This window comes from Oncorhynchus mykiss, chromosome 2, assembly GCF_057628025.1.
Source record: "Oncorhynchus mykiss isolate SJ-2025 chromosome 2, ASM5762802v1, whole genome shotgun sequence".
In the NCBI taxonomy this organism is placed as follows: Eukaryota; Metazoa; Chordata; class Actinopteri; order Salmoniformes; family Salmonidae; genus Oncorhynchus; species Oncorhynchus mykiss.
The window spans coordinates 34444687-34471615 of record NC_143023.1 but is presented as its reverse complement, the minus strand read 5'-3'; the positions used below and the strand labels follow the sequence as shown (position 1 = coordinate 34471615).

The 26929-nt window shown below is 45.1% G+C and overlaps 1 protein-coding gene across 4 annotated transcripts in view; it reads right to left on the bottom strand.

Moving 5' to 3' along the window:
• Positions 1 to 1275: 1275 nt before the first annotated feature.
• Positions 1276 to 26929, bottom strand: part of LOC110534843 (protein Aster-A) — a 35991-nt gene continuing 10337 nt past the window's right edge. For 3 of the 4 annotated variants that reach the window (XM_090198022.1, XM_090198033.1, XM_090198029.1), the window contains 18 exons: positions 23280 to 23496; positions 20066 to 20086; positions 19176 to 19260; positions 18952 to 19055; positions 18482 to 18577; positions 15275 to 15355; positions 14837 to 14955; positions 14195 to 14489; positions 13460 to 13616; positions 12392 to 12538; positions 9725 to 9846; positions 9172 to 9314; positions 8461 to 8564; positions 7851 to 8069; positions 7482 to 7560; positions 6652 to 6759; positions 4310 to 4430; positions 1276 to 4179 (listed from right to left, as the gene is read on the bottom strand). In XM_090198022.1, coding sequence (XP_090054148.1) covers positions 4078 to 4179; positions 4310 to 4430; positions 6652 to 6759; positions 7482 to 7560; positions 7851 to 8069; positions 8461 to 8564; positions 9172 to 9314; positions 9725 to 9846; positions 12392 to 12538; positions 13460 to 13616; positions 14195 to 14489; positions 14837 to 14955; positions 15275 to 15355; positions 18482 to 18577; positions 18952 to 19055; positions 19176 to 19260; positions 20066 to 20086; positions 23280 to 23496 — 2320 coding nt within the window. In that variant the 3' untranslated portion in view covers positions 1276 to 4077. Of the gene's footprint in view, positions 4180 to 4309; positions 4431 to 6651; positions 6760 to 7481; positions 7561 to 7850; positions 8070 to 8460; positions 8565 to 9171; positions 9315 to 9724; positions 9847 to 12391; positions 12539 to 13459; positions 13617 to 14194; positions 14490 to 14836; positions 14956 to 15274; positions 15356 to 18481; positions 18578 to 18951; positions 19056 to 19175; positions 19261 to 20065; positions 20087 to 23279; positions 23497 to 26006; positions 26343 to 26929 lie in introns of those variants that run through there. The other variant, XM_090198026.1, reaches the window with a different exon arrangement.

The following is a 26929-nucleotide window of genomic DNA, read 5'->3' as shown; positions in this document are numbered from 1 at the left end:
TACCTTGTCAGATTTCTATATTTGGGAAAATGTTTGTGGGAACTTTTCAGGTCTCTGACAAGACCCTCTTTCACACGCACACAAACAAACAGACAGACAGAGTGTAATAATACAATCTGAAGAGCATAGAGGCAACTGAAGTGTGGGACAGAAATGGCCTGTTGTTCTGGCATGCAGTCACATGTTGTTTGGCTGTCACTGAGCTGTGGCTAACCTCATGATAGAGTACCTGACTGGAAACTGGTGATGTGACATTTCCAGGGAACTGACGGGCTCACTGGGAGTCAGGAGTCAGGAGGATCAGATAGCAGATAATGTAGTCTGTTGACCGTGGCGTTGACCATGACCGACTTCGGCGAGTATCAAACACAAACTTTCCCTTATGACCTTTTAAAACCACTCGTATTAAATATTTAATTGACAATTTCAAAATGTACTTTAACATAAGGTACAAGGTGCCTGAGGGTAGCCTTTACAGTTAAGGGCTCTATCCTCTGCACATATACCTCCCCCCCCCATTCGAGCTTTGACTCGACTGATAGCTACGTTGACGGGAGAAAATGTACTTTCTATACCTGTGATGTGGTTGTCCCACCTAGCTATCTTAAGATGAACAAACTGCGTCTGCTAAATGAGTAAAATGTTGTTGTTTTTTTATTACGTATCCTAGCGACTACCAGCCCTACACTGCAATCCCCTTCTCTCAGTCTCCTCTTAATTTCATACCGTCTCTGTTAATAAACAATAAAAACACAGGAGAGTTCAAGTTGTCTCCCTTTAAAAAAATGAAAAATTCTCCATGAACTAACGTGTCCTCTGACGCTCAGTGGGTACAGCATGGCGCTTGCAACGTCGGAACAGCGGGTTGGATTCCCGGGACCACTCGTAGGGATAACGAATGCACGCATGACAACGTTGCTTTTGGTAAAAGCATGTGCTAAATGCCAGATATTATGCTGATATATTATCTAAGAGGGGAAGCAGAACAGGTGGGAGTCACCCAATAACCGCCCTTAAACATTAGATATAGCAGATCTATGTTACAGGAAATTATCATAACAGTGTCTTCCTGCTCCTTGGTAATGATGTAGGCCAGTAGTACAAATGTGTTTGTAGGTCAATTGACAGTATCGATCTACATGGACTTTGTCTGAAGTCACTGTCATTGGCAGACATCTAAATCAATTAAATGCTTTGCCTGAACAGGTAAAACCAACAGATCAGCTTGAATTTGGGCACGCTGGGAAGTCAGAAAGATGACATAATTACACAGACTGTTTTGAAATACTTTTTTAGTTAAACTTTATGAAAATGGTAGATGACACACACACTTTAAAAAAAATAACACTCCGATGAGTTGCTGCATATTTTAGAACTTTTCATTTCTCTCCAGGGCATTGTGTACAATCAACTCTTTTACAGTACATTTGCTCCCCCGACCCCCCCCCCCCACCCCACTTTCCTCCCTGAACCTAATAAATACAGTACATCCTTTGATCACTCACTGTTTGGCCGTGCACAGCAAGGCTCACACACTTACACAGCTGACTTACTCAGTGCACAGGCAAGAGACGGAAGGAGTGGGGGAGGGCAGTACAACGATGGAAGAGAGAGAGGAAGAGTGAAAAAGACAACAGGAGGGGAGATGAAAGGGAAAATAATTAGGAAAAGAGAAGACGGTTTTTGATAGACAGTGAGCGGGAATCAGAGGTTGGGGGAGTGAGCAGAAAATAAAATGAGATGACCCTCCGACAAACAAAAACAAGAAGAAACAAGACAGACTACAAAATAAAGATATAAAATGAAAAGGAACAACATATAAACATCAATTTGAACTCACAAAAACAATACTGCAACATTTCCCTTTATCCAGGCCTACACTACTGGTTGGTCCTTTTTAAGTCCAGCCCAGTTTACACTAGAAAGTCACTCCTTTATCGCATCTCTCTGTTTACCTGGTCTACAAAGTCTGCGTCCCAAAGGGCACATTATTTCCTATGTAGTGCACTACACTATAAAGGGAATGGGGTGCTATTTGGGACGCAGAGCCTGGGTCTACAGAGTACAGTCAGTAACCCTGAAACACTTCCAAGTCCAATCCAATAACACAATTAGAAGTTGACCAAGTGCAAGAAAAAAAAGAAAAAGTATCCGACAAAAACAAACTCATTCATACTCATCTTAATAATACCAAATGTAACAGTGACAATGTGACGATGAGGACACTCCTTTCTAATACACATATATCTCTGTCTTCTTGTCCAACTCCAGATCTTCGCTTGCTTGTCTCATTTTGCCCTAAAAACACACTTTAGTGATATACTACTTTTTACACATTCAAAAGTAGTATAAAAATCACCAAATATCCTTATTGCTATGACCAGTAAATATAAAAGATGAACTTAATAGCTCTTTCTTGGTCCGCGCTGAAGCATTAACACAGAACATATAGGGGGAAAAGAAATCACTCGCGTTGCGAGCGGGACAGGACTTTTCGAAATCAAAGTCGTGCTAAATAAATACTGGAACGGTCTGGCGCGCACACTCATCATTCGCTCGCTCGCAATTCTCGAAACAACCCAGTCCCCCTCAAAAAGACAGCTAACGATAAAAACGAGCTAGTAGAGGATTTAGGAGTCTTTTTGGATTATTAACGTCTAAAAAATAAAAAATAAAGTATTGTTTGGAAATGATTCTCCAATAGCAGATCAAGTCTAAGATGGAAGCTGCTGATCCCAGATGGAGAGAGAGAGAGAGAACGAAAAAAAAAAAAGTGTTAGAAACAGGAGACTTTCTGTAATCCATCAGAGCTTTCCCCTCCCTCGTCATGTGTCCCTCATTTCCAGAGGCTCAAGGGGGACTTAGCTGAGCGGACCCCTCACACCGAGGCACATAAGTCCCCTAGGCTGGCTTCAGCTGGGAACAGAGCCATAGCTGTTTATCAGGGCTGGGAAAGCTCCCAATTTCCCAAATGTCAGAGTCCATCCATTTTGAAACGCAAAGTTAAATCTGGGTTGGCCCATTTTGAGAAATGCAGTCGGTCCAAGTCAAGTCAGTCCGTTATGAAATGCGCTGGACCGGAGTCTGTCCATTTGAAACGCAGCAGCAGGGCTGCACATGTTGAAATGCAGTAGATCGTCCGTTTTCTTTTGAAAATGTCTCTTGGATTCTCAGGCAGGGGAGATGGTTCAGCGTGAGCAGCATGGTTGGTTGCATGTGAGGAGCAGATGGTACTATACAAACTGGCCAGCCTTTAGCCCTGACTGTGGGAGATATGGTTGGCTCACCGTGCTATGTTATTGCTGTAGTCCTGAAGACATTCCCAGTCTGTCTGGGCGTGAGAGAAGGTGGGACTTTACCATTGCAGGTTACTCAGACTGAGGTGTGGGGAGTTATGGGTAGTGTAGTACCCTAAAGGTCACTCACCACCCACCTCATTGCAGGTTGCTCAGACTGAGGTGTGGGACCCCCCCCCCCCCCAACACCACATCTCTCCCTGTCTGTTTTGAGTAGAGAAGCAGGAGTGAAGCTTGGGATCAGGTGAGAGAGTGTCACTCTCCCTGATTGGCCCAGCTGGACCCTCCCCCACATCTCTCCCTGTCTGTTTTGAGTAGAGAAGCAGGAGTGAAGCTTGGGATCAGGTGAGAGAGTGTCACTCTCCCTGATTGGCCCAGCTGGACCCTCCCCCACATCTCTCCCTGTCTGTTTTGAGTAGAGAAGCAGGAGTGAAGCTTGGGATCAGGTGAGAGAGTGTCACTCTCCCTGATTGGCCCAGCTGGACCCTCCCCCACATCTCTCCCTGTCTGTTTTGAGTAGAGAAGCAGGAGTGAAGCTTGGGATCAGGTGAGAGAGTGTCACTCTCCCTGATTGGCCCAGCTGGACCCTCCCCCACATCTCTCCCTGTCTGTTTTGAGTAGAGAAGCAGGAGCGGAGCTTGGGATCAGGTGAGAGAGTCACTCTCCCTGATTGGCCCAGCTGGACCCTCCCCCTCTGGCCACCTCCACCTTGGTTCTCTCCCCCCATGGTCCATTCATACCCACTTGAGGGCTGGAGGTTGGAGGGTGGAGGGAGGGAGGATCAGTGCTCAGTGAGAGACTCTGAAGTGGGGTTCGAGGGGGGATCCTGCTGGACTTCTGGAGTGACGACGCCTCGGTGGAGCTTTTCCAACGACTGTTTCATCTGAGGGAGAGAGAGAAGACAGAGGAGGAGGCTAATGTCATTACGACAGCCATGATGACTCACTCATGAATAACAGTGAAGCCGTTTGTAAGCCTTAGGGAACGATGCGTGCACATGCTTGGACACACACCTGGTCTAGCAGAGTGACTGAGGATTGGAGGATCTGTTGCCATTTGCCCAGCTGGGCCTGGTGGAACTGTCTCTGGAGCTGCAACACCTGGGCCCACTCTCCTGCCGACTGGGGTAGAGGACTGGATGGAGAGAAGAGAGGAGGAGAATGAAAGTGAGAGAGAGAGAGAGAGCGCGAGAGAGCGAGAGAGAGAGAGAGAGAGAGAGAGCAAGAGAAGAACAGTTAGTTCACATGCTAAAAATGCATCTTTGGTAGTAAGTAATATCCAATGAAAGTGCTGGTTTGTTCTTGAGCAACGGAAGAGAACAAATCATAGAACAAAACAGAACAGTGGTAATCAGAGGTGCATTCGGTTCTAGTTTAAATCTAGTTTTCAATCAAATGGAGAACAGGAAGCCTCCTGGGTGGCGCAGTGGTCGAAGGCACTGCAGTGCTAGCTGTACCACCAGCTCCCGGTTGCGACCGGGAGGTCCATGGGGCGACGCACAATTGGCCTAGCGTCGTCCGGGTTAGGGAGGGTTTGGCCGGAAGGGATGTCCTTGTCTCATCGCGCACTAGCGACTCCTGTGGCGGGCCCGGGTGCAGTGCACGCTAACCAGGTCGCCAGGTGCACAGTGTTTCCTCGGACACATTGGTGCGGCTGGCTTCCGGGTTGGATGCCCACTGTGTTAAGAAGCAGTGCGGCTTGGTGGGTTGTGTTTTGGAGGACGCATGTGTCATGACGTTGGCCTGGGGGGTAGGTTTATGACAGTCATAAATACCTCTTCCCCCCTTTCTCCTCTCTCTACCCTACTGAGGTTACATTTGCAAAACCCTTGGTTAACAGAGATTCTGGGAACATCAGAAGGTGGGGGGAAATTAACTATATTCTGGTAATCCGACCAATGGAACATATGCGGTGGTACTTAATGAATATGATGTCAGTTCGGTTGTCATCTGAGACATTCTCATCAATGATAAGATGACATAAACTCTATAGTGGAAAGTCTACACAGAGTTATCGGATTCACATGGAATTGTTGTTCAATTTAAATGTTTGAATATTAAATTATTCGTGATGGGATGAAATGTGAATTTAGCTTCTAAAATGTGAGATTTGGGTTTTCATAGGGTAGAGCTCTGCTCAATCAGTGGCCCCGCCCCTGTGAAGGGACATGGGCTATAAAACTTTTTAAACACGCCCTCCTCTCCCTTCCTATATAAGCCCTTGACGACAATATAACCTCCTGTTCCGAGGACGTGAGGACGACGGTCCGATGTCAGAACGGTTCAGATAATAACTACAGAACGAAGCCAACATCAGCGTGAGCTTGGTAGCAAATGGTATGAACTTTGAACTCTTATTCACTACAGAAGTGATACCTCCTAGTCGTTGAGTTAGCAACAGCAGATGCAAACAAGGGTTAGGAAGGAACAGACAGAGTATTCCGTCTATCACCCAAAGACGTTACTACAATGTATCCAATTGACAACCAGAGATATTCTTCAAAGGACTCGGTTTGGCAACACGGCCTTCCATCTACCACCAACCTACCGAAGCGCAGCTCAGAGTAAATATTTATTGCATTTTCCTTTTCCAAATGGGCGGTAATTTAGAATGCATAAGACACTGTATTTACGATAGCACAGCTTCTTCCCTTTGTACAAAAGTCTTCCCGCTCTTTCACTCAAACCTAGCCCTTTTCTTTTGTGTAACAAACTGTCATATCTGTTCCGCCCGCCAGGGACGTTTTCCTTCATGACGTAATTTGTAATCAAGTTATGATTTAATTATGTGTATGTGTAATTCTTTGTGATTAGTTAGGTATTTAGTAAATAAATAATTAAACCCAATTTTGTATGCTGATTCAAGCCAGGATTCGTGCAGATAACCAAGAATTTACAAATTTCAGATGAGACTGAATTAAGGTGAGGATTAATGTTGACTGCTATTGATGTAAAATATTACTAGGTCTTTAAGAGTTTATTCAGAAGATAACAGCTCAAAAATATTATTTTGTGGTGCCCGACTCTCTAGTTAATTACATTTACATGATTAGCTCAATCAGGTGATATTAATTACGGAGAAATTATTTTATAGAATAGCATGTCACATCACTTAATACGGCATAGCCAAAGACACGACACATGGCTTTCGACCTTCGTCTCTCCCGAGCCCGTACGGGAGTTGTAGCGATGAGGCAAGATAGTAACTACTAACAATTGGGTACCACGAAATTGGGGAGAAAAAGGGGGGTAAAAAAAAAAAGACAAAAAAAAGAAAAGGAGAACAGGACAGTGTCCTCTGATGGGTAAGTAGTAATAATAATATATAATATAAAGATGTATCCTGGTTTGGTTACCTGTCAGACAGAGAGAAGGAGTGCCACGTCTCCAGTGTGTGTGCAGCTCTCTCCAGAGAACACAGCTTGTAAAACAAGAGCATGTTGAGGGCCACCAACACCACCAGACTAGAGGAGAGAAAGAGCAGAGGTGATAAGACAAAAACAGCATGGAACGAGAGAGAGAGGGTAAATGTATTGACGTAAGTATGGGCCAAAAACGGAGGGAGCGAGACTGGGTTATGAATAAAGGGAATATGAGAACTCGAGGAGGAATGGAAAAGTGGTTGCGCACCTCAAACTGTAACACAGCACAAATTGTTTTTGGACAACAAAGCATACTAGACCATCAAATGACAGCGCAGACGCCACAACGCCGAAACAGTCATTCAACGAGACATTGACGATGTGACACCCAGTCTCTTATTATACTGTACCTGACACAGATCCTATGCACATGAAGCGATAGAGAGAGAGAGACAGTGGGAAGCCGTCAGTAAGCAGAGGAGATATACATTTTCATTGACCCCCCCCCAAAACACTGACGACATGGACTACAGAAACAAAGAAACAAGCATTCAGACTCATTTGTCACATACGGTGGTGATTACGGTAATGCTCCAGGGATGAGAAGTCCCCAAAAACACTTTCAATCACGCACAAAAGGTCCAATCCCAACTTGAGTTTAATGTAGGTTATGTATTGATGTCAATAGGAGGATTGTGTGAAACGTATCTCAAGTATGGATTCATCCTAAAGCTCATACGCTGGACAAGATTAGGCCATTGATAATTCCTTTAGGGGAAACGATCAGTGTTTCTTTTCACACACGCCGAGAGGTCAGAACTCACATGAAGCTGACTATGAGCAGTATGGTAGAGATGCTGTTGCCTCCGCCACGCGACCGCTCTCCGTGCTTGTACTGACCACCTGGTCAAAGGGAGAAACGCATTACTTCCTGCCAGAAGAGCCTGGATGCAGTTCCAAAATCACACCAGCAGATGTCAGTGCATAAAGCAAAGAGGAACACCAGTGGCATCTGACATTTAGCTGTATGAATCATCAGAAACCTGGAGACAAATAAGTTTGATTGACACATTTGAGGTAATCGTTGAACTCTGCTTACAGTGATCTTGTATATGGGTCTTATTTATCAGGTGTCAAACAGAAGAATATTAACTGATGCATCTCCTGACGCCACCATGACCCTGTTGACTCACCCGCCTCTCTCCGCTCCTCTCCTATTCCCCGGTCCCCGCGCTCTCCACCTCCCATGCCACCTCCCTCTCTTTCCCGGTCCGCCAGGCGCCGGGAGCAGGTGCGTTTGCGTCGCCGCAGGGCCGGGGGTGTCTTGGCAGAGTCTGCCCCCACCACATCCCCAGAGGTCACCACCGACACCTCAGACTGGAGCAGGGTCTCCAGCTTACACACCTCACTCTCTGATAGGGAGGGAGGGAGACAGAGAGGGAGAGACAGAGAGGGGGAGACAGAGAGGGGGAGACAGAGAGGGGGAGACAGAGAGGGGGAGACAGAGAGGGAGAGACAGAGAGGGGGAGACAGAGAGGGGGAGACAGAGAGGGGGAGACAGAGAGGGGGAGACAGAGAGGGGGAGACAGAGAGGGGGAGACAGAGAGGGGGAGACAGAGAGGGGGAGACAGAGAGGGGGAGACAGAGAGGGGGAGACAGAGAGGGGGAGACAGAGAGGGGGAGACAGAGAGGGGGAGACAGAGACATAACCAGAAAGAACCAAAAAGAGAGGTAAGCAATAAGAACACAGACACTTCTTTATCCCGAGTAGGAGAATAAGACTACAATGTAAGTCAGTCTCACCCATGTGTCTGTAGTACTCCTCGATACCACTCCAGGTGTTCTTCTCGATGAGCGCCTTCACCAGGCTCCACGGCTGCTTCTTGTAGCAGATATCTGACGACACCCTGCAGACACACAAGCAGCCACAAATCAGAGTCCATCACACTGTAACCAGTAAGCCATCCCTGAAGCACTCTGCATCACTAGACATAATGCACGGTACTGCACATACCTGGGATCCCCAACAGAATTAAATAGAACGGATTATATAACAGTATTATATGACATCTCTAAAGGGATCACATGGTTCACCAACGACAGAAGCTAGAAACGTATCATAATGAACACCGATCCGCCACTCGTGTGATGGCGCCGACAGACCTGGCAGTTCTGCTTCTAGCATTTCGCTACGCCCTCAATAGCAATCTGCTAAATATGTGTATGTGGCCAATAAATCCGATTTTAAGTTAAACTGTCACCTCTTAGAACAGTTTAAAAAGGACACTTCATCCATATCGGGTGTATTTTATGTGACGTAAGAACATAAGCTCGCTGTTTCTAAGGCAGTGAGTTCACCTGGTACATACAACATTTAGTAGGTTAGCACACAAAAAAAAGTTGTTTCAAACAACTAAATGTTTCTATTGCCATTTGATCTGCACAGGCGACTCATACACAAACTATTAGTCAAAAGGCCTTCTTCAGTGTGCTGGGTGGGGAAAGTAGGTATACCGGAGTCTGCTCTTGTTCTTGTTGATGGCGGTGAGGCAGTAGCGGTGCACGGTGTAGAAGTAGTCCTGGTAGGGGATGCCCGAGGTAATGACCTCCGAGTCCACCACGTAACACTCGCCCGGCGCACTGTTCTTAAACAGCGTCTGGATGGAGCGAGGGAAAGAAAGGTGTCAGCGTTAGCGACTCATCTACGGGGGTGTGTCTCGATCCTCAGAAGGCGAGTCAAGTCTTGTTCTCCAACTCAGTGGAGACTCCCAACTCCAACGTCTCTGTGCCGTGACCTAGATTTTGTGTTGTTGTGTAAACCGGATATTCAAACCAGAACATGGGAGGACAATGGAGGCTGGTGTCACTTTAGAAATCGGAGGACAGGCTCATTGTAATGGCTGGAATTAAATGAATGGAACCCTATCAAACACATCAAATCTATATGTTTGATCCGGTTCCATTCATTACAATGAGCCAGTCGTCTGATTTAACGTGACACCAGCTACCACTAATGTTGACCAAATATTTTTTAAAACTGTAAAATCCAACGTGCTGACTGACTGACCTGAGTTTCCACTACGGGGGCGGTCTTGGGGCCCAGGGGGTTGTTGATGGCGATGGTGTAACTCAGGATCCGGTTGGTGTTCCCACTGCAGCTGTCCTGCTGCCACTCGCGAACTGACAGGTCTGAGAGGGACAGAGAGAGAGGACAAGGAAAAGAATGAGGGAGGGTGAGTGTGTGTGAGGGAGAGAGAGAGAAAGTAAGTGAGAGAAATCGAGAGAAAGGAGGAGTGAGAGGACAGAATGAGAGGAAGAGAGAGGGAGAAAAGCGAGAGGGACACAGCACCGCTTCACAGAGGGAAATGCACTAATTAAAGCCACACAATGTCCTCAAAAGCTGGCAGGGGCACAAACCAGGGAGGCCACCAACCAACCAACTCCACGCCTCTATGGCAGCATCTAATAAACGACAACTTTAGGGAACTGTGCTAAGAACAACGAATATGCAGAGCCCTGTACTGCTTCTCTCAAAACAGACAATAGCATACATATCAGGTGTTGAAGAAAAGAAAAGAGAGCGAGAGAGACAGATGGAGGAAGGTTAACACAGCGTAAACACAGTGGACTGCTCATTAGCGCTACAACACACTGGCCTATGTCTGAGGAGAGGAGAAGGAAGGAGACCCTGACCGCATCCCAATTGGCACCCTATTATTCATGTAGGGAATAGGCCAGGATGCCATTATTTGGGACAGCTCCAGTCTAAGCACTAGGAGGATAATAATCATTCCATCCCCGTACATGACGACAGCCATACTGCGTGGAGCAGCAGAGACGTCCTACAGATGAGCACCAGTGTATCAGGAGATAGTCGGTTGGGTGGAAGAGGCGGCAATGAGCGTCTCACGCAGTAACACTCCTAGGCCGCATCCCAAGCGGCACCGCATTCCCTAAATAGAGCACCACGTTTGACCAGGGCCCTGGTCAAAGGAAATGCACTATATACGGAATAGGGTGCCATCTTGGACGCAGCCCTAAAGCTTACTGTACAAGCCCTGGAGGAGTGGACTTTAGGAAGGGCTGATCAGTCACATGGAATGAACTAAGCATTTAGCATCCTATCGTGTTGTAGCCTATCCATGTTTCTAGGCAGACTATCACTAGTACTGGGAAACAGTTGTGTGTACAGGAATGTACTCTAGGAACAACGTTTCTACTTAAAAAATGTAAGGAGATATTTGGAAAGGGAATGAAAACAGAATGAGCAGAAAGGGAGAGGGATCAAGAGGAACAAAAACAAGAACGTTGCCAATGCCAACCATGTGTAAGATCAACAAAGAGTGTGTGTGTGTGTGTCTCCGCGTATGTACAGTGGCTTGCGAAAGTATTCACCCCCTTGGCATTTTTCCTATTTTGTTGCCTTACAACCTGGAATTAAAATAGATTTATTGAGGGTTTGTATCATTGGATGTACACCATTAAACACCATTAACACCATACCTACCACTTTGAAGATGTAAAATATTTGTTTGTTTCACGATAAAAATAATAATAAAAATAGAAAACCTGAGCATGCATAACTATTCACCCCCCCAAAGTCAATACTGCAATTACAGCTGCAAGTCTCTTGGGGTATGTCTCTATAAGCTTGGCACATCTAGCCACTTAGATTTTTGCCCATTCTTCAAAGCAAAACTGCTCCAGCTCCTTCAAGTTGGATGGGTTCTGCTGGTGTACAGCAATCTTTAAATCATCCCACAGATGCTCAATTGGATTGACGTCTGGGCTTTGACTAGGCCATTCCAAGACATTTCAATGTTTCCCCGTAAACCACCAGTGTTTCTTTAGCAGTATGCTTAGGGGCATTGTCCTGCTGGAAGATGAACCTCCGTCCCAGTCTCAAATCTCTGGGTTTCCCTCAAGAATTTACCTGTATTTAGCGCCATCCATCATTCCTTCAATTCTGACCAGTTTCCCAGTCCCTGCCGATGAAAAACATCCACATAGCATGATGCTGCCACCACCATGCTTCACTGTGAGGAGGGTGTTCTCGGGGTGATGAGGTGTTGGCTTAAAGTGGTCCTATAGACAGCTCCTTCAGGGTCATCTTTGGTCTCTTCGTTGCCTCTCTGATTAATGGCCTCCTTGCCTGGTCCGTGAGTTTTGGTGAGCGGCCCTCTCTTGGAAGGTTTGCTGTGGTGCCATATTCTTTCCATTTATTAATAATAGATTTAAATGGTGCTCCGTGGGATGTTCAAAGTTTCTGATATTTTTTTATAACCCAACCCTGATCTGTACTTCTCCACAACTATGACCCTGACCTGTTTGGAGAACTCCTTGGTCTTTATGGTGCCACCCCTTGCTTAGTGGTGTTGCAGACTCTGGGCCCTTTCAGAACAGGTGTAAATATACTGAGCTCATGTGACTTAGATTGCACACAGGTGGACTTTATTTGACAAATTATGTGACTTCTGAAGGTAATTGGTTACACCAGATCTTATTTAGGGGCTTCATAGAAAAGGGGGTGAATTCATATGCACGCGCCACTTTTCCGTTTAGAATTATTTTGCATTTTTGGAAACAAATTATTTTTTTAATTTCACTTCACCAATTTGGACTATTTTGTGTATGTCACATTACATGACATCCAAATAAATTAAAATATGAAACAATATGAATGTGTATGTGAAGAACAGGTGTGAGAGTGTGTACACGTTTGCGCTGTACGGACCTGTGAAGTGCCGCTGGGAGAAGAGATGCTGGATGAAGTGTGTGTCTGCGGAGAAGAGCAGGTCATGCAGCTTGTCTACGCTCATGCGCACCACCATGTTGATGTGCAGCCGGCCAGCCAGGTCCGCACAGAACGACTCCACCTCGTCTGGACGGGGACAGAGTTACACAGTCGTCACAACTATAGTAGAGATACCACAGGTGAGATCAAGTCTAATCATCAGAATTTCTATGATAGATTTTTAAAATGTTATATCCCCCCCAGGATTTGTTGCAACTGCATTGACAAACGGGGCCTAGATAAGCTGGCTTGCCAATCAACTTCAATTCCAGTGTCAGATAAAATGGCCTTTCAAGTCAATTAAATATAAAAACTTTCAGCGATAATGGGGATGATAATGTCCTTTTTGTTGACGAGAGACACCGTTTAACACAGTTCTGTTTGAGCAGAAGAGAACTGTAAAAGACTCCCCACTTTACAGGCCTCAAAGTAAATACATTGTGGTTGCGAACACTAGCACTAGTTCAGACTTCTGTAACGTGAACGTTGCACTTTATCGGTCAAATCAGTCACTACATATTGTTTTTCTGCTCCTAGTACTCTGTCATCTGCTAAGTGAATGCTGACGTCTCAAGTTTCTCTTGAGTTTTGCCTTTAATGCAGCAAGTAACAGTCTGTTCTCAGGAGAGTCCATGACTACAGTAATGTGGGTCCTACTAGACTACTATTATGGTATCAACAGGAAGGGAGTATTTGCAGTAGTTTCAACTGGCGTTCTCTTCTGCATCTACACTAATCTGAGAAAAAAGGATAGCTGAAAGCAGCAGAGTGGAAACCAATCGCTTTCACCTGTCACCTTCTTTCAGATTAGTGGGAAGGAAGGAAAGGAGACGAGGAGAGAACCACCCTACGGACTATTAGAATTTCACCTTTGTGAAGTGTCTACAATCCCATTTTTCCCTCTCAAATCTCCCACGTCTGCATCAGATTAAAAATGTATTTTCTATGTTTGCCTAAACGTAAATGTTTTTCCAAGAAACTACTCTCCTGTGGGCTCCAGGAACTCACCCTCTTCCTGTGTGTCTGAGGAGTTGCTGGGGTCAGTGGGCAGCTCGTCGTCGTTGGTGAGCTGGTCCAATGAGGAGAGGTTTCCCAGGCTGGTAGCAGACGGGGGCATCATGTGATTGGCAGACTCCAACAGGAAGTCCCCGTCCTCCTCCACATACTAGGAAATGGCATGCGAGGGGAGAGAAAGGGGTAGTTAGTTACCACACACCGTGAGGTCATTATGGCAGAAACACACACTAACACAGCAATCCCAACACCCTCACATAACTGAGGAGCCTTGGAGGACTAGTACGACCTCAAAGCCCCTCTACTCTGCCCTGGTCAGACAACAACACTGGCTCTTTTAGGTACAGCATGGGTCACGTCCCAAATAACACCCTATTCCCTATATAGTGCACTACTTTTGGCCAGGGCAATAGCACCCTTTTCCCTGTAGTACACTATATAGGGAAGAGGGTGCCATTTGGAACAGAGCATTAACATTACATCCGGACGGCCGTTTAGAGCCAACAAGCGACTCTGATCTACTGGGGTATGACTGGGGTATATGTATCCTATCAAGATAAACCACGGAACAGTCATAATTATGAAACTATCTCCAAAGTCAGTTCAAAGTTATATACACCCCACCTCCCGATGCCCTGGGTCATATTCACTTAAGACAAAGATTTGAAACATTTTACCCTAATGAATACGACCCTGTAGTTCCCTGGCATGAAATCAAATAAAACTCACGAAAGAGGCAGCAGCCGAGGTGGGGGCGGACAAGGAGGCGGTGTGTGTGGTGGAGGGCAGGGAGCTCTGGGAGCTGGGCGGGCTGGGGTCCGGGGGGTCGAGGGAGGGGCTGCCGGGGATGTCTACGGGCAGACAGGTAGATGAGGGGGGAGAGGAGCCCAGACCACCGCTGGCTAAGAGGGGGCCACTGGGGAACAAGGCTGCCATGGAGGGGGGCGAGCTGCCCAGAGAAGCTATGGCCCCCAAGGAGCTGAGGTCCAACAGGTCAGAGACAGAGACTGACTCTTCCACTGGCCTGAGATGTGGAGGGGGAATGGAAGGAGAGGTTGAACGATACACAAAGAGACAGAAAGAGAGACAGAAAGAGATGAAGGGGACAGAAAAAGGGCAGTACGGGGGAAAGAGGGCGAAAACGAGAGCGAGAGAATGAAGGACGGGAAGACAGAGGAGAAAAAGGAGAAAGAAACAGCATGATTAACAATTCACAATCCCAGTAGTTGCTTTTAATTGAAGGGATCGATAATCCAGAGACATCAAAGTTAATGGACGAGAGTTCTAATTTAATGGACAACGCCAAACTAAATGGTCGCACGCACACACACATCAGACTTTTTCTCACACACAGCGAACATGTACACTCACAGTAGACCGTTAATGTGCTCGTCGGTGGGGGAGACATAGTCATCGTCTTCACTGGTGAGGCCCAGCTCAGTGCCGTAACACTGATGGACGATGTGCCACAGCTCCTTTGGGGACAGAGGCTGAGGGGAAACAACATTAACCGTCTCAATAACTTCTTGGATTTTCCTCTTGTAGGACATTAAAACGCCAATCAATAATTCAATCATTCAGTGACCGATCGTTTTGGTCAGTGTTTTATGCATTTTGGGTCCTGTTGCATTGTTATATTTCATCACTGAATACTTATATTATCCAATAAACGACATAAATAATATTGTTTGCCCCCTCTCAGTATTTGGAAGTGCCTTCGTTCCGGCACGGTGATATATATGCCCAGTTAATGTCACACTGGCAGGAGTGTGAGAGCTGGAGGTGGGAGGAGGGAGAGGAGGTGGGTACCTTGTCCATCAGTGCGTTCTGCCACAGTCTGAACATCATCATGTAGCTGCGGTCCCTCGCCCCGAAAGACGTGAAGAAGTGCTGGATGAAACGACAGAGAGAGAGAAAGAGAGCAAACAAAGAGGAAAACAAATTGAGTGAACGATGGAATGATGGCTAGTGGTCATTGCTATTGATTTGGCTTGTCAAAAACAATGACAGAAATAGTTCATTTTGCATTGATGATAAAAAATAAAAAAAGTTGTTCGTCAGTCAAGCATTGGAAGCATCTAAACCAGTGTTTCTCAACTGGTTTTGCCTTGGTACCCAAATATGACAATTGAGTCGCGACCCAATATTATGGAATGTTGATCATTACATTTTGTAATGTTGTATTGTAGCTTATTTTTTGGGCAGGTTTCACTTGCTAAATAGACTCTCTCAATTGTGGTATTAAAAGGAAGTACACACAGCCATATTAACTGAGAAAACATTTACCAATTGAAGAGAATAAGCCATTTAATTTTAGACCACCAATTCAGGAGTGGGGTGTAATAAATGATCCGACTCAGAACATAACATTATTGGACTGGTTTTGATGTCAATGAAAAGTAACACATACCAGTGTTTAAAATAAGAAAAAAACACCATCATTAGGAATTCTTAATTATCAATTACAATGTCAATAGTTACACAACCTTGACTTTAAAAAAAAAAAAGTGTACATTTTTAACCAGATCACTAAAATGTAATATGAAAATCAGAATGAATTAACAATAATAATTAACATAGTGAACAATAAGTCATTAACCTGTTTATTTATTGTGTGTGTGTGTGTGTGTGTGGCCTATCAGTGGGAAAGCTGGGGGTGTTTCTTTAGTTTGATACGTTTATTTATTATTGAAGTCTGGGGTGATGGTTGACAAGGCAACTCAGAGGTCATGCTGGCTGTCCAGTTTTTTTCTGATTTTAGTTTGTTTTCAGCACTGCCATTGCAGAGAAGCCACTTTCAGACTGATCGGTACCTTGATTCTGATTGCCAAGCGAGATGACAAGCGAGAGCAGGATACTCTACCATTACGCTCACCAGAACTGTCATTTCCGGGAAGCGCATGCTCAGTCCACGATCAAATGACAGCTCCACCAGCTGATCCTCTTCGTTGCTTGGCAACGTGATGTTTCCCATCTCCACTTGATAGGGGTCCCCGTATCCAGTCATCTTGTCTCCTGTTCTCCTCTGGGAAGTTGTCGCAAAACTTTCCCTGCAGCTTGACAAGATGCTATTTAACAGTGTGTCGCAGTGCTGTTTGTTGATCGGATTCTGAATCTTGAAATCAGCATTGGGAAACATGTCAATCCTCCGGTTAGAAACATGATTTGCCCAAAAAGGCAAGCGTCATCTTGAAGGCTTCCACTTCATCCCCCTGTACAAATCGATTGTGCCCCCTCCCTTGCATTGACACATTGAGACAATTCAGATAAAAAATATCCACCAGGTAGGCAACCTGCGCGAGCGTTTCCTCACAATCGGAAAGCTCGGGCAGAGGGGACTTGTTTACCAAAAGAAACGCAGCAATCTCTGCTCGAAGCTCATAAACGCGACCCAACACTTTACAGATGGAAAGCCAGCAGACCTCTGCATGATAAAGCACCTGATGGTGCTCCCTCCCCATATCCCTGCAGAAGGCCTGAAACACCTGCTTCTCCTACAACTCTTTTTGATATAGTTGACACGCATGATCACATCCTGGAGAGTGGCGTGGAGCTCAGGCACCATGTCCTTCGCTGCCAACGCCTCCCTATGTAGGAAGCAGTGGTTCCACGTCACACTCTGTGCTCTCTCCAGGATCCACTTTGCTACCCCGGAGTGCTTTCCCGACATGGCAGCTGCCCCATCAGTGGTCACACCGACGCACCCATCACAGGCCAGTCCCACAGAGCCCAAGTGCATATCCATTGTGTTAAAGACAGGCTTTGCAGTGTTGGTGGTGGGCCAATCAGCACTTAAAAGGAACTGCTCCTAAAAGTTATTATCCCAGGCGTGTCTGACATAGACCATTAGAATTGCATGTTGAGCCAAATCTGTAGATTCATCAAGCTGCAGGGCGTAATGGCCATTTGGATGTCTGCCGTATTATGCCCTCAGACATGTCCTGGATTCTCCTGTCATTGGATAGGGGTGTGGTTTTCAAGTTGGTTGGCGGCAAACTCTCCCAAGATTTCAGTGCACATATCAATCGCAGCAGGGAGTATGAGATCCTCTGCGCTGGTGTGGGATTCTTTGCACCAGCAATGCGCTGGGCCTCAAGGAATGATGCGAAGTGCCTTTTCTTGTACCGTGCATAGGTTCTTCAATTAATCTTGTGAGGTCTCCAGATATTGACATTTCCTTCTTTTTTTTTTTTAAGTCAGCCGTCTTATCTTTGTCTTGGATGCTTGGTGTCCAGATCCCATTTCACTTTTGGAAGGGTTTCATGCTCTCATTAGCTAACAGCTCGCTGCATAGGACGCACTGCGGTCCACACTCACCCTGCCTGTCTTATATGTAAAACCATATTTGATGGGGGAGGTCAGGGGAGGTTTTTTCTCTTCTTGACAGGGACCGAGTTGTCTGCGTTGGTGTTCATATGGGATGCAGCAATGGATGAAGAGGGAGCTGCACGTTTTAAAAACTTGTCCATGATTTTACTCTAATGGCTAGCCGACATGAGTTAAATGACAGTTAACTATGCACATGTGCAAGGCCTGCAGAACACACCTGCATAGTTAGCCGTCAATCAAAAGCTAGCTGTCAAAAGATCTGTATTATCTAAGTGGACGTGTCACATTTAAAACAAAATAACAATCTGTCATTTCATTGGATCAGTGTGTGTGTGTGTGGGAGGGGGGGCGAGAACGTTATTGGATTGGTCAGCGAGTGAGCGCAGGGCGAAAACCCTCCGAATCCGAACGTAGCTAGCCATTTCCCCACTGCGGACACACTGCGCGTGTAAAGTCAGCAGCAGTAAGTGCTGCAGCGGTATCCTTTCAAAATAAACCTCCTGCGACCCTCCCCCCAGTTGACCATCACTGAGCTAAACAATACGTATACTGTCTACAAGAACCTATAATAAAAGTTATTTTCCTTTTTCTTTACATATCATTGATGCACCTGTTAACTACTATTCTTCCACTACTCTGAACCGTCATAGTAGGCTGTGTGACTGAATATCGAGCCCCTTGGCTCACCTTGTCGTGGTCGGTGCTGATCTGAATGGCGTTGGGGATGACCTTGGCAGTCTTCTCCTTGGTCAGGGTGGTCACATCTTTCAGCAGGATTGTGATCTGAACAGAACAGGAGGGTTAGTGTGCGTCTGTGTGTGTGTGGAGGGTTGGTTCTTCTATCCTTGTGGGGACCTAAAATCTCCCAAAGTCCCCACAAGGATAGTAGAACAAGGAAAATTCTCCCTCGTGGGGACTTTGGGGGATTTTTAGCCCCCCCCCCCCCCCCCCACACACACACACACACACAGGATTAAGGCTATTTAAAGCTCAGATGTTAGGTTTAGGGTTACAATTAGGGTTAGGGTAAGTGGTGAGGTTTAGGCTTAGGAGTTGGGTTTAAGGTTAGGGAAAATATGATTTTTATTGGAAATCAAATTTAGGTCCCGACGAGGATAGAAGAACAAAAAGTGTGTGTGCGCGTGTCTATAACTTACAGTGGTTTCCCAGCGGAAGATATTGCTATAGAAGCAGAGCCAGTTCTCTGACAGATAGAGTCTCCCCTGGAGTAGAATGTCTTTCTGCAGCGCACATGAGTAGTCTGGGGAGGAGAGGAAGAGGTTGGAGGAGAGACGTCAGGCTGACAAAGCCACAGTATCGGCCCTTCACTTCCACAGTGTCAGCACAAAGTACGCGTTTGTGAGTGTCGCGCGTCACTCACCCACTATGAGGCGTTCCGTGTCTGGCAGCTTCTTGAAGAGTTTACGGAAATCCTCATTGCGCTGTTTATAAGTTGGACTGAGAACCTGAGAGAGAAAGAAAGATTACTTTGTTGCTCTTCTATGCTTTATCAAATATAATCTTGCAGAACCAGTATGAATATTGTATATACATCAAGTTCCAAAAGTATTTGGACAGTAGCAATGTGGTTGTCTCTGTACTCCAGCACTTTGGATTTGAAATGATACTATGACTGAGGTTAAAGTGCAGACGGTCAGCTTTAATTTGAGGGTATTTTGGTGCATATCAGGTGCTGTTTAGAAATTACAGCAGTTGTTGTACATAGTCCCCCCCCCCCATTTTAGAGAACCAAAGGTATTTGGACAAGTTCACTAATATGTGTATTAAAGTAGTCAAAAGTGTAGTATTTGTTCCTAGCATGCAATGACTACATCAAGCTTGTGACTCCCAACAAGACTCTGCTGACAGTCTGCACTTTAACCTCATAGTCATTGTATCATTTCAAAATTATATGAGCCAAAAAAAAAAAATGTGTCACTGTCCAAATACCTTTGGACCCCACTGTACATCTGGCATGTGAGATTACATCAGATACTATGTCCCTGAGGTAAAACCGACAGGCTGAGTAGGTAAATGAGAAGAACACTAAGGTGACTGAACAGTTAAATCACCTAAAGTTCAAAGCTTAGTGAAATGGTTAAATGAGGGAGGTGGCAATTTAACAGAAACCGTTTTCGGCATCTGTTGGTGCCATTTCATACTGTACTGTGCACTCCAACCAGGAAACACTGGAGCTACCATCAGCAGAATAAAGTGCACCGGAGTGTGAGCCCCTGATGAACAGAACAGTTCCTTGAAGTGTATACTTACATTGTACCAGCTCTGCATTTTCTGCAATGGAAAGAAAGAACAGCAGATAATCAGTGACGAACAGCATCCAAAAGGTTTCTCCATCATTAAACAGTAAATGTAGAGTCTTATCTATTTTGACATTCATGTAGTTGGGGAATAGGTTAAAAAGGGACACTGCGGAAAAACTAGCTATTAGGCCTGTATGGCGTTCCTTGATGTTCTGGTCATTTATCAAGCTTGGTGTGTGTTTCTATCATCTCTGACTGTTATGTGTGTAAAAAGGTCTGATGCAGCCGTTTTTATCTTAATATTAAATCATTTGTGTAAAAATTAAGTACCTTACTGTGATATTTTTTTTTAGCATTTTGATTCAAAACAAACAAAAATTGCTTCTTAGCAAAGAGCAATTCCTGAAGCAAGAATTTTTCGAAGACTGTCTAGGAGTGGGGAGGGAAAAACTGAAAACGAACTGCTATTGTTAGAGGTTTGGAACTCCATCCCACCAAAACAGGTTGAAATGCCAGATGGTCTTTTCAAACAGCTCTAACACTAAAATGGCATCATCATCATTTTCACAATATTTTTCCAAACTCATAAGGAAATATATATATATATAAATATATATACACACTGCTCAAAAAAATAAAGGGATCACTAAAATAACATCCTAGATCTGAATGAATGAAATATTATTATTAAATACTTTTTTCTTTACATAGTTGAATGTGCTGACAACAAAATCACACAAAAATGATCAATGGAAATCAAATTAATCAACCCATGGAGGTCTGGATTTGGAGTCACACTCAAAATTAAAGTTGAAAGCCACACTACAGGCTGATCCAACTTTGATGCAATGTCCTTAAAACAAGTCAAAATGAGGCTCAGTAGTGTGTGGCCTCCACGTGCCTGTATGACCTCCCTACAACGCCTGGGCATGCTCTTGATGAGGTGGCAGATGGTCTCCTGAGGGATCTCCTCCCAGACCTGGACTAAAGCATCCGCCAACTCCTGGACAGTCTGTGGTGCAACGTGGCGTTGGTGGATGGAGTGAGACATGATGTCCCAGATGTGCTCAATTGGATTCAGGTCTGGGGAACGGGCGGGCCAATCCATAGCATCAATGCCTTCCTCTTGCAGGAACTGCTGACACACTCCAGCTACATGAGGTCTAGCATTGTCTTGCATTAGGAGGAACCCAGGGCCAACCGCACCAGCATATGGTCTCACAAGGGGTCTGAGGATCTTATCTCGGTACCTAATGGCAGTCAGGCTACCTCTGGCAAGCACATGGAGGGCTGTGCGGCCCCCCCAAAGAAATGCCACCCCACACCATGACTGACCCACCGCAGAACCGGTCATGCTGGAGGATGTTGCAGGCAGCAGAACATTCTCCACGGCGTCTCCAGACTCTGTCACGTCCGTCACATGTGCTCAGTGTGAACCTGCTTTCATCTGTGATGAGCACAGGGCGCCAGTGGCAAATTTGCCAATCTTGGTGTTCTCTGGCAAATGCCAAACATTCTGCACGGTGTTGGGCTGTAAGCACAACCCCCAACTGTGGACGTCGGGCCCTCATACCACCCTCATGGAGTCTGTTTCTGACCGTTTGAGCAGACACATGCACATTTGTGGCCTGCTGGAGGTCATTTTGCAGGGCTCTGGCAGTGCTCCTCCAGCTCCTCCTTGCACAAAGGCGGAGGTAGCGGTCCTGCTGCTGGGTTGTTACCCTCCTACGGCCTCCTCCACATCTCCTGATGTACTGGCCTGTGTCCTGGTAGCGCCTCCATGCTTTGGACACTACGCTGACAGACACAGCAAACCTTCTTGCCACAACTCGCATTGATGTGCCATCCTGGATGAGCTGCACTACCTGAGCCATTTGTGTGGGTTGTAGACTCCGTCTCATGCTACCACTAGAGTGAAAGCACTGTCAGCATTCAAAAGTGACCAAAACATCAGCCAGGAAGCATAGGAACTGAACTCCTTTATTGGGGGTGTCTTGCTAATTGCCTATAATTTGCACCTGTTGTCTATTCCATTTGCACAACAGCATGTGAAATTTGTCAATCAGTGTTGCTTCCTAAGTGGACAGTTTGATTTCACAGAAGTGTGATTGACTTGGAGTTACATTGTGTTGTTTAAGTGTTTCCTTAATTTTTTTTTGAGCAGTGTATATAAAACTCAGTAAAATCATGTTTTTGACTGCACAGGGCCTTTAACATTTGGCTTTTAGCCTATGATTCATGCATTGACAATCTGCACATAGTCAATCAATTCCAATTCCATTTAACACTGTGGCCGTGTCCAAAATCTAGATGTCAAAGTGCACGACAGATCTCCTCTGCAAAAAGGTCCAAATTAATGACAGATTCTTGAGTTATCTTCAAGTAATTCTGACTATTTTGAGGAAATGTATACTGGCTACGGTGTGTCAAAATGGACAAACAGTACTATTGCTGCTTTTTTCTAGTTTTTCCAGCTAACGTCTTTTAAGGGAGTGCGCGAACTCGTTCAGTTAGCTGAGTTCAGCTAGGCGTCAGCAAACTGAAGCATGCTGACACCATTACTTAAAACTCCATACTGTGTACTAATCGTACCACATACTATTTCGAACTTACAGTTTAGTAAAAACAAATGCAGTAAGCAACAAATATCAGCATACTAGGCATCCTACGGATAATGTATCTAATGGCAATTGCGTTTATTCCCTTCATTCATACATTTTGGCACAGTGCATCCCATCAGCAGATTATCAGCTGTTGTCAGACACACGTGGGCCTCGAAAGACTATTCTCTTCCTCAATAGTGTTCATTGAATTCTACTAGATTAAATTCTGAAATGAGTATGACATCCTGACATTTAAAGCACTACATTTCACATACTATAAAAGTTACTTTTCTCACCTTCCCAAAACGCCTACTATTTACAAAGCAATTATGGGTATTCGGACACGGCCAATGACTACTGACTGTGTGGCTGTGTCGTCATGTCTGTCCTTATCTCTAAGCAGGGCTGTATTCAGCAGGACACATCGTTGTGGAACGTTCAGATAGAAATATAGTATAGAAATACACAAATGACTCTCTGACATGTAGACTAAGGAATCACGTCAGCTCTATTCATGACATTTCTGTCTGCAATGCTCCCATCTCCTTTTCCTACTGAATATGGCCCCGGTATATTGTTGACATAACAAAATGAGAGTGGCATTAGACGGGGCACCCTTACCTTGGCATTGCGGCTGAAATGGCGTGAGGCGACGGGGTATGCGGAAGCGGCGGCGGAGGGCAGGGGGCTGTCCGAACCTCTCCTTTCCCCACTGCGCTCCCCCGGGCCACCCTCTACGTCACTGGTCCTGCTTCCACCCCCACCACTACCCCCCAGCACCCGACGGCGCAGAGAGGGGGAGCTGCCAGGGGTGCTGCGCGGAGAGTTACTGGCGGTACTGAAGAGAGAGAGAGAAGAGGAGGAGAGATTAGTGGTAGGCTAAGGGAAAGAGTATAGACATTCATGTTCATGTCATCATCAAGATTTCACAGTGGCCAAGGATGTAAGTAGTTAAGCCCATCTGGCCATGCTGGAAATGATGGAAGAACTGTGCTTTGTATTTAGCTAAAAACACACTAATCACCAACCACTAACTCTAACCTTTCTCCCAACTGATTGGTGGCGATTAGAGCGGTCAGACACGGTCCATTCCTATATAGCCTAGATATCCTACCTGTGGCAGTGCAGTGGTATGAACCTTGTGGATCCTTCCTCTACCATCAACATAAATGGGGAAAAAAGCACTGCTTGGTAATACTACAGTAGGTAAGTGCTGTTTCTCAATTGATCTTATTTCCAAAGCACTGGAACAAGAATGAATACGCCTACATGCAACACATTAGGGCAGAAAATGTTCAATGGAGGTTTTTATGAAGAGCACTTTTATCAAGTTAGGTGTGTAGTGTGCTTACACAAACATGCTGTTGTCTTCCTTATAGTGAAAACAGACATTCGGAACTTAAAAGACAAGGTCAAACCTATATTGCTGCCATAATATGTGCAGCTCAAGTTCAGAGTTCAGGTATGGCCCCATAAAAATGGCTGTATGGATGCCATAAAAGTTTCCATGGTTGCAGACTTGCGCTTAATTTGCAGTTTGGTCAAAACTGACAACCGCCTTCTGTTTTGACTCTTACAATCATATCGTACTAACTAGCTATAAACACACACAAACAGTCTCTTTCAACAGACACTGTGGTCTACTGTGTGAGCTCATTTGATCCTTTTGTTCATCTCAAGCAATAACTGATAGCCCACACACAGACACAGAGTAATCCCTCCACTGTATACAGCCACAAGCATTTATACACTACCACCAACCTCTAGATCATATTGTTCACCCTTCTTTTGCATCTGTTTCTATTTCTCTCTTCATGCACCTTCTGTTTCTCTTTTCTCAGTGTTCCCCTCTTCTTTTTTCCTATCCATAGCCTCAGTTCAGTCAGCTTCCCCTTCTCCATTGCAGTCTCTCTTCCCTTTCCTCTAACTCTTCTCTCATTACTGCCAAAACCACACTGGTCCAACTGTCGGTTGTCATGGTGACCTGAGGGAAGGGGGGTGGACTAGGGGTTAATATCAGCATTATCGCCAAGGTAACAACCCCCTTGTGAAATAACCCACCAATAGTAGCTGTGATTCTGAATAATGAAATCATAAGAATGAGCCAACACTTGAGGCGATGCCTGCTGCCAGATTTGTGTATTCAGAAATGTTCTCAAAGCACTTTATCCATGTACAGTAGGGTTTCCCAAACTAGGTCCTGCCCCCCCAAAAATTGTGAAAGAATTAAATGTCAATGTAAAATACTGTCATATAATTATACAGTTAAAGGTTTTATGCACTTTTCGGTATAAATAGCCTCTAAAATATAAATAGACCATACATGTAGAAATTTGTGTTTTTCTGGGAGGCTGAGAGTGCTATTATATGAAACAATATCAGTAGGCCAACTTGTTACATTTACAACGTGTCTAAATCCTATCATCAACTGATTTCAGACAGTGTATGTATGGCTGTGGATTAACTGCATTGTGTGAATGGGATGTTACAATATTGGCAGTTGATTTGACAAATTAATGGAATCATTCCTCTAAAAAAGGCTGGCTGGCTAGCTTACATACAGTGCAGAGAAATTCTTCAAATTCACAATTTTAAATATTTTTTAAATCACAGAAACAGCAAACCATGGTTGACCAACTCCCTGACCAAAATGGTTTAAGTTTATCCCATCATAAGAAGGTTCATGTCCTTTCTAGTATTCTAATTCTGTGGGGTGTGACCCTTCAAATACGTCACTGGTGTAACCCGAACCGGACATTATCGTGCTCGTGTCAATCTGTCAGTGAGTTTGCAAACGACTGTCAAATGGAACTACCACAATATTGCATATATTTTATTTAGCGCTCTGTTTTTGAAAGATTACTTTCATCCAAGCACAGCCTACTGTAAAACGAGTCAGGCGCAAAATGAACGCTACCACCATCCATAGCGCCTGTCAGACAACAGAACGTAAACAACGATAGAATGTAACTCTGAACTCGCGCTGCCTACGTGAGATATGAATTATACAAGCACAATAACAGATGCTGTCAGAAATTAGCCAAATCAGATCGCTGATTTCGACTGCTATAGACGCACACGTATGAGACGCACACGTATGGCAGGCACACGGGGTCCGAAATTGCCATTCGAATCAAACGACGTTCATATCCTTTCTACCAGTCCATCCATCTTTCAATTGGCAATCACTGACTGCCCACAACCACTGACCCCCCCCCCCCCCTCAGTTCCGCATCCACATGGATACGATTGTAGCCTATACCTTTAAAATACGAGGACAAACAGGCAAAACATTTCCATTTGGAGGGCAGACTGCCCTATTACGTAAATAATAATATTGCCACTTACTCTACCATGTCATGAGGTGTTTTCAATTTGGACGTGATGTCCACACGCTGCTTTATAGTATCTGTATCACTTGGGCACCGGTCCTGTGTGCACAGCGCCGAGCCAGCCGACGCTACACTGTCCATCCAATGCCTGTTTTGTCGGATATAAAAACGAGCACTTCATGTGCGACCTGTTTCACTTCCCCATAACCAACATCCTTCCCTCGCAGGCAGGTAGCCCGAACTCAACCAGTCTCCTATTCTGTGTCTGGGCAAGCTAGCGTTGACAAGCTGCGCCCATAAGTAATCCGTTCTGAACACACAGGCAGCAGAGAAAGGGGGGAGGAGGAGGCACAAGAGAGGCCATGCACAGTAGCAGTGCACTCTTAAGGAAAATAAATAAATAAAAAAGGGCCATCTAGAACCTAAAAGGGTTCTTCAGAGAACCCTTTGAAGAACCCTTTTTGGTTCCAGGTATAACCCCTTTGGTTCCATGTAGAACCCTTTCCACAGAGAATTCTGCATGGAACCCAAAAAGAGTTCTACCTGGAACCAAAAATAGTTTTACACGGACAGCCAAAGAACTCTTTTGGAACTTTTTTTCTTCTAAGAGTGTAGCGTTGAACAGAGCCAAATAAAATAGGTTTTCAGAGTATTTGTGAGTTATTTTAAAATCAATAAAGACAGTATTGGGAAAGGTTATGAAAGAGGAGAAAATGCAAGCAGTTGTAGACAGATTATATATAGGCCTAACATGGTGTAATGAAATGGTGTAATACCAAAATATCACAGCCATTTGCTAACATGGTTTATCACACTGACTGTAATTATACAGTGCTAAAACAGTGCTGCCCGCAGTGTCCACCTGGCCGAAGCCCACCCAATCCTTTAACCCTCAATCGCTCTGTCCATCTCTGGATTAGAGACCCACTGAGTAGGATA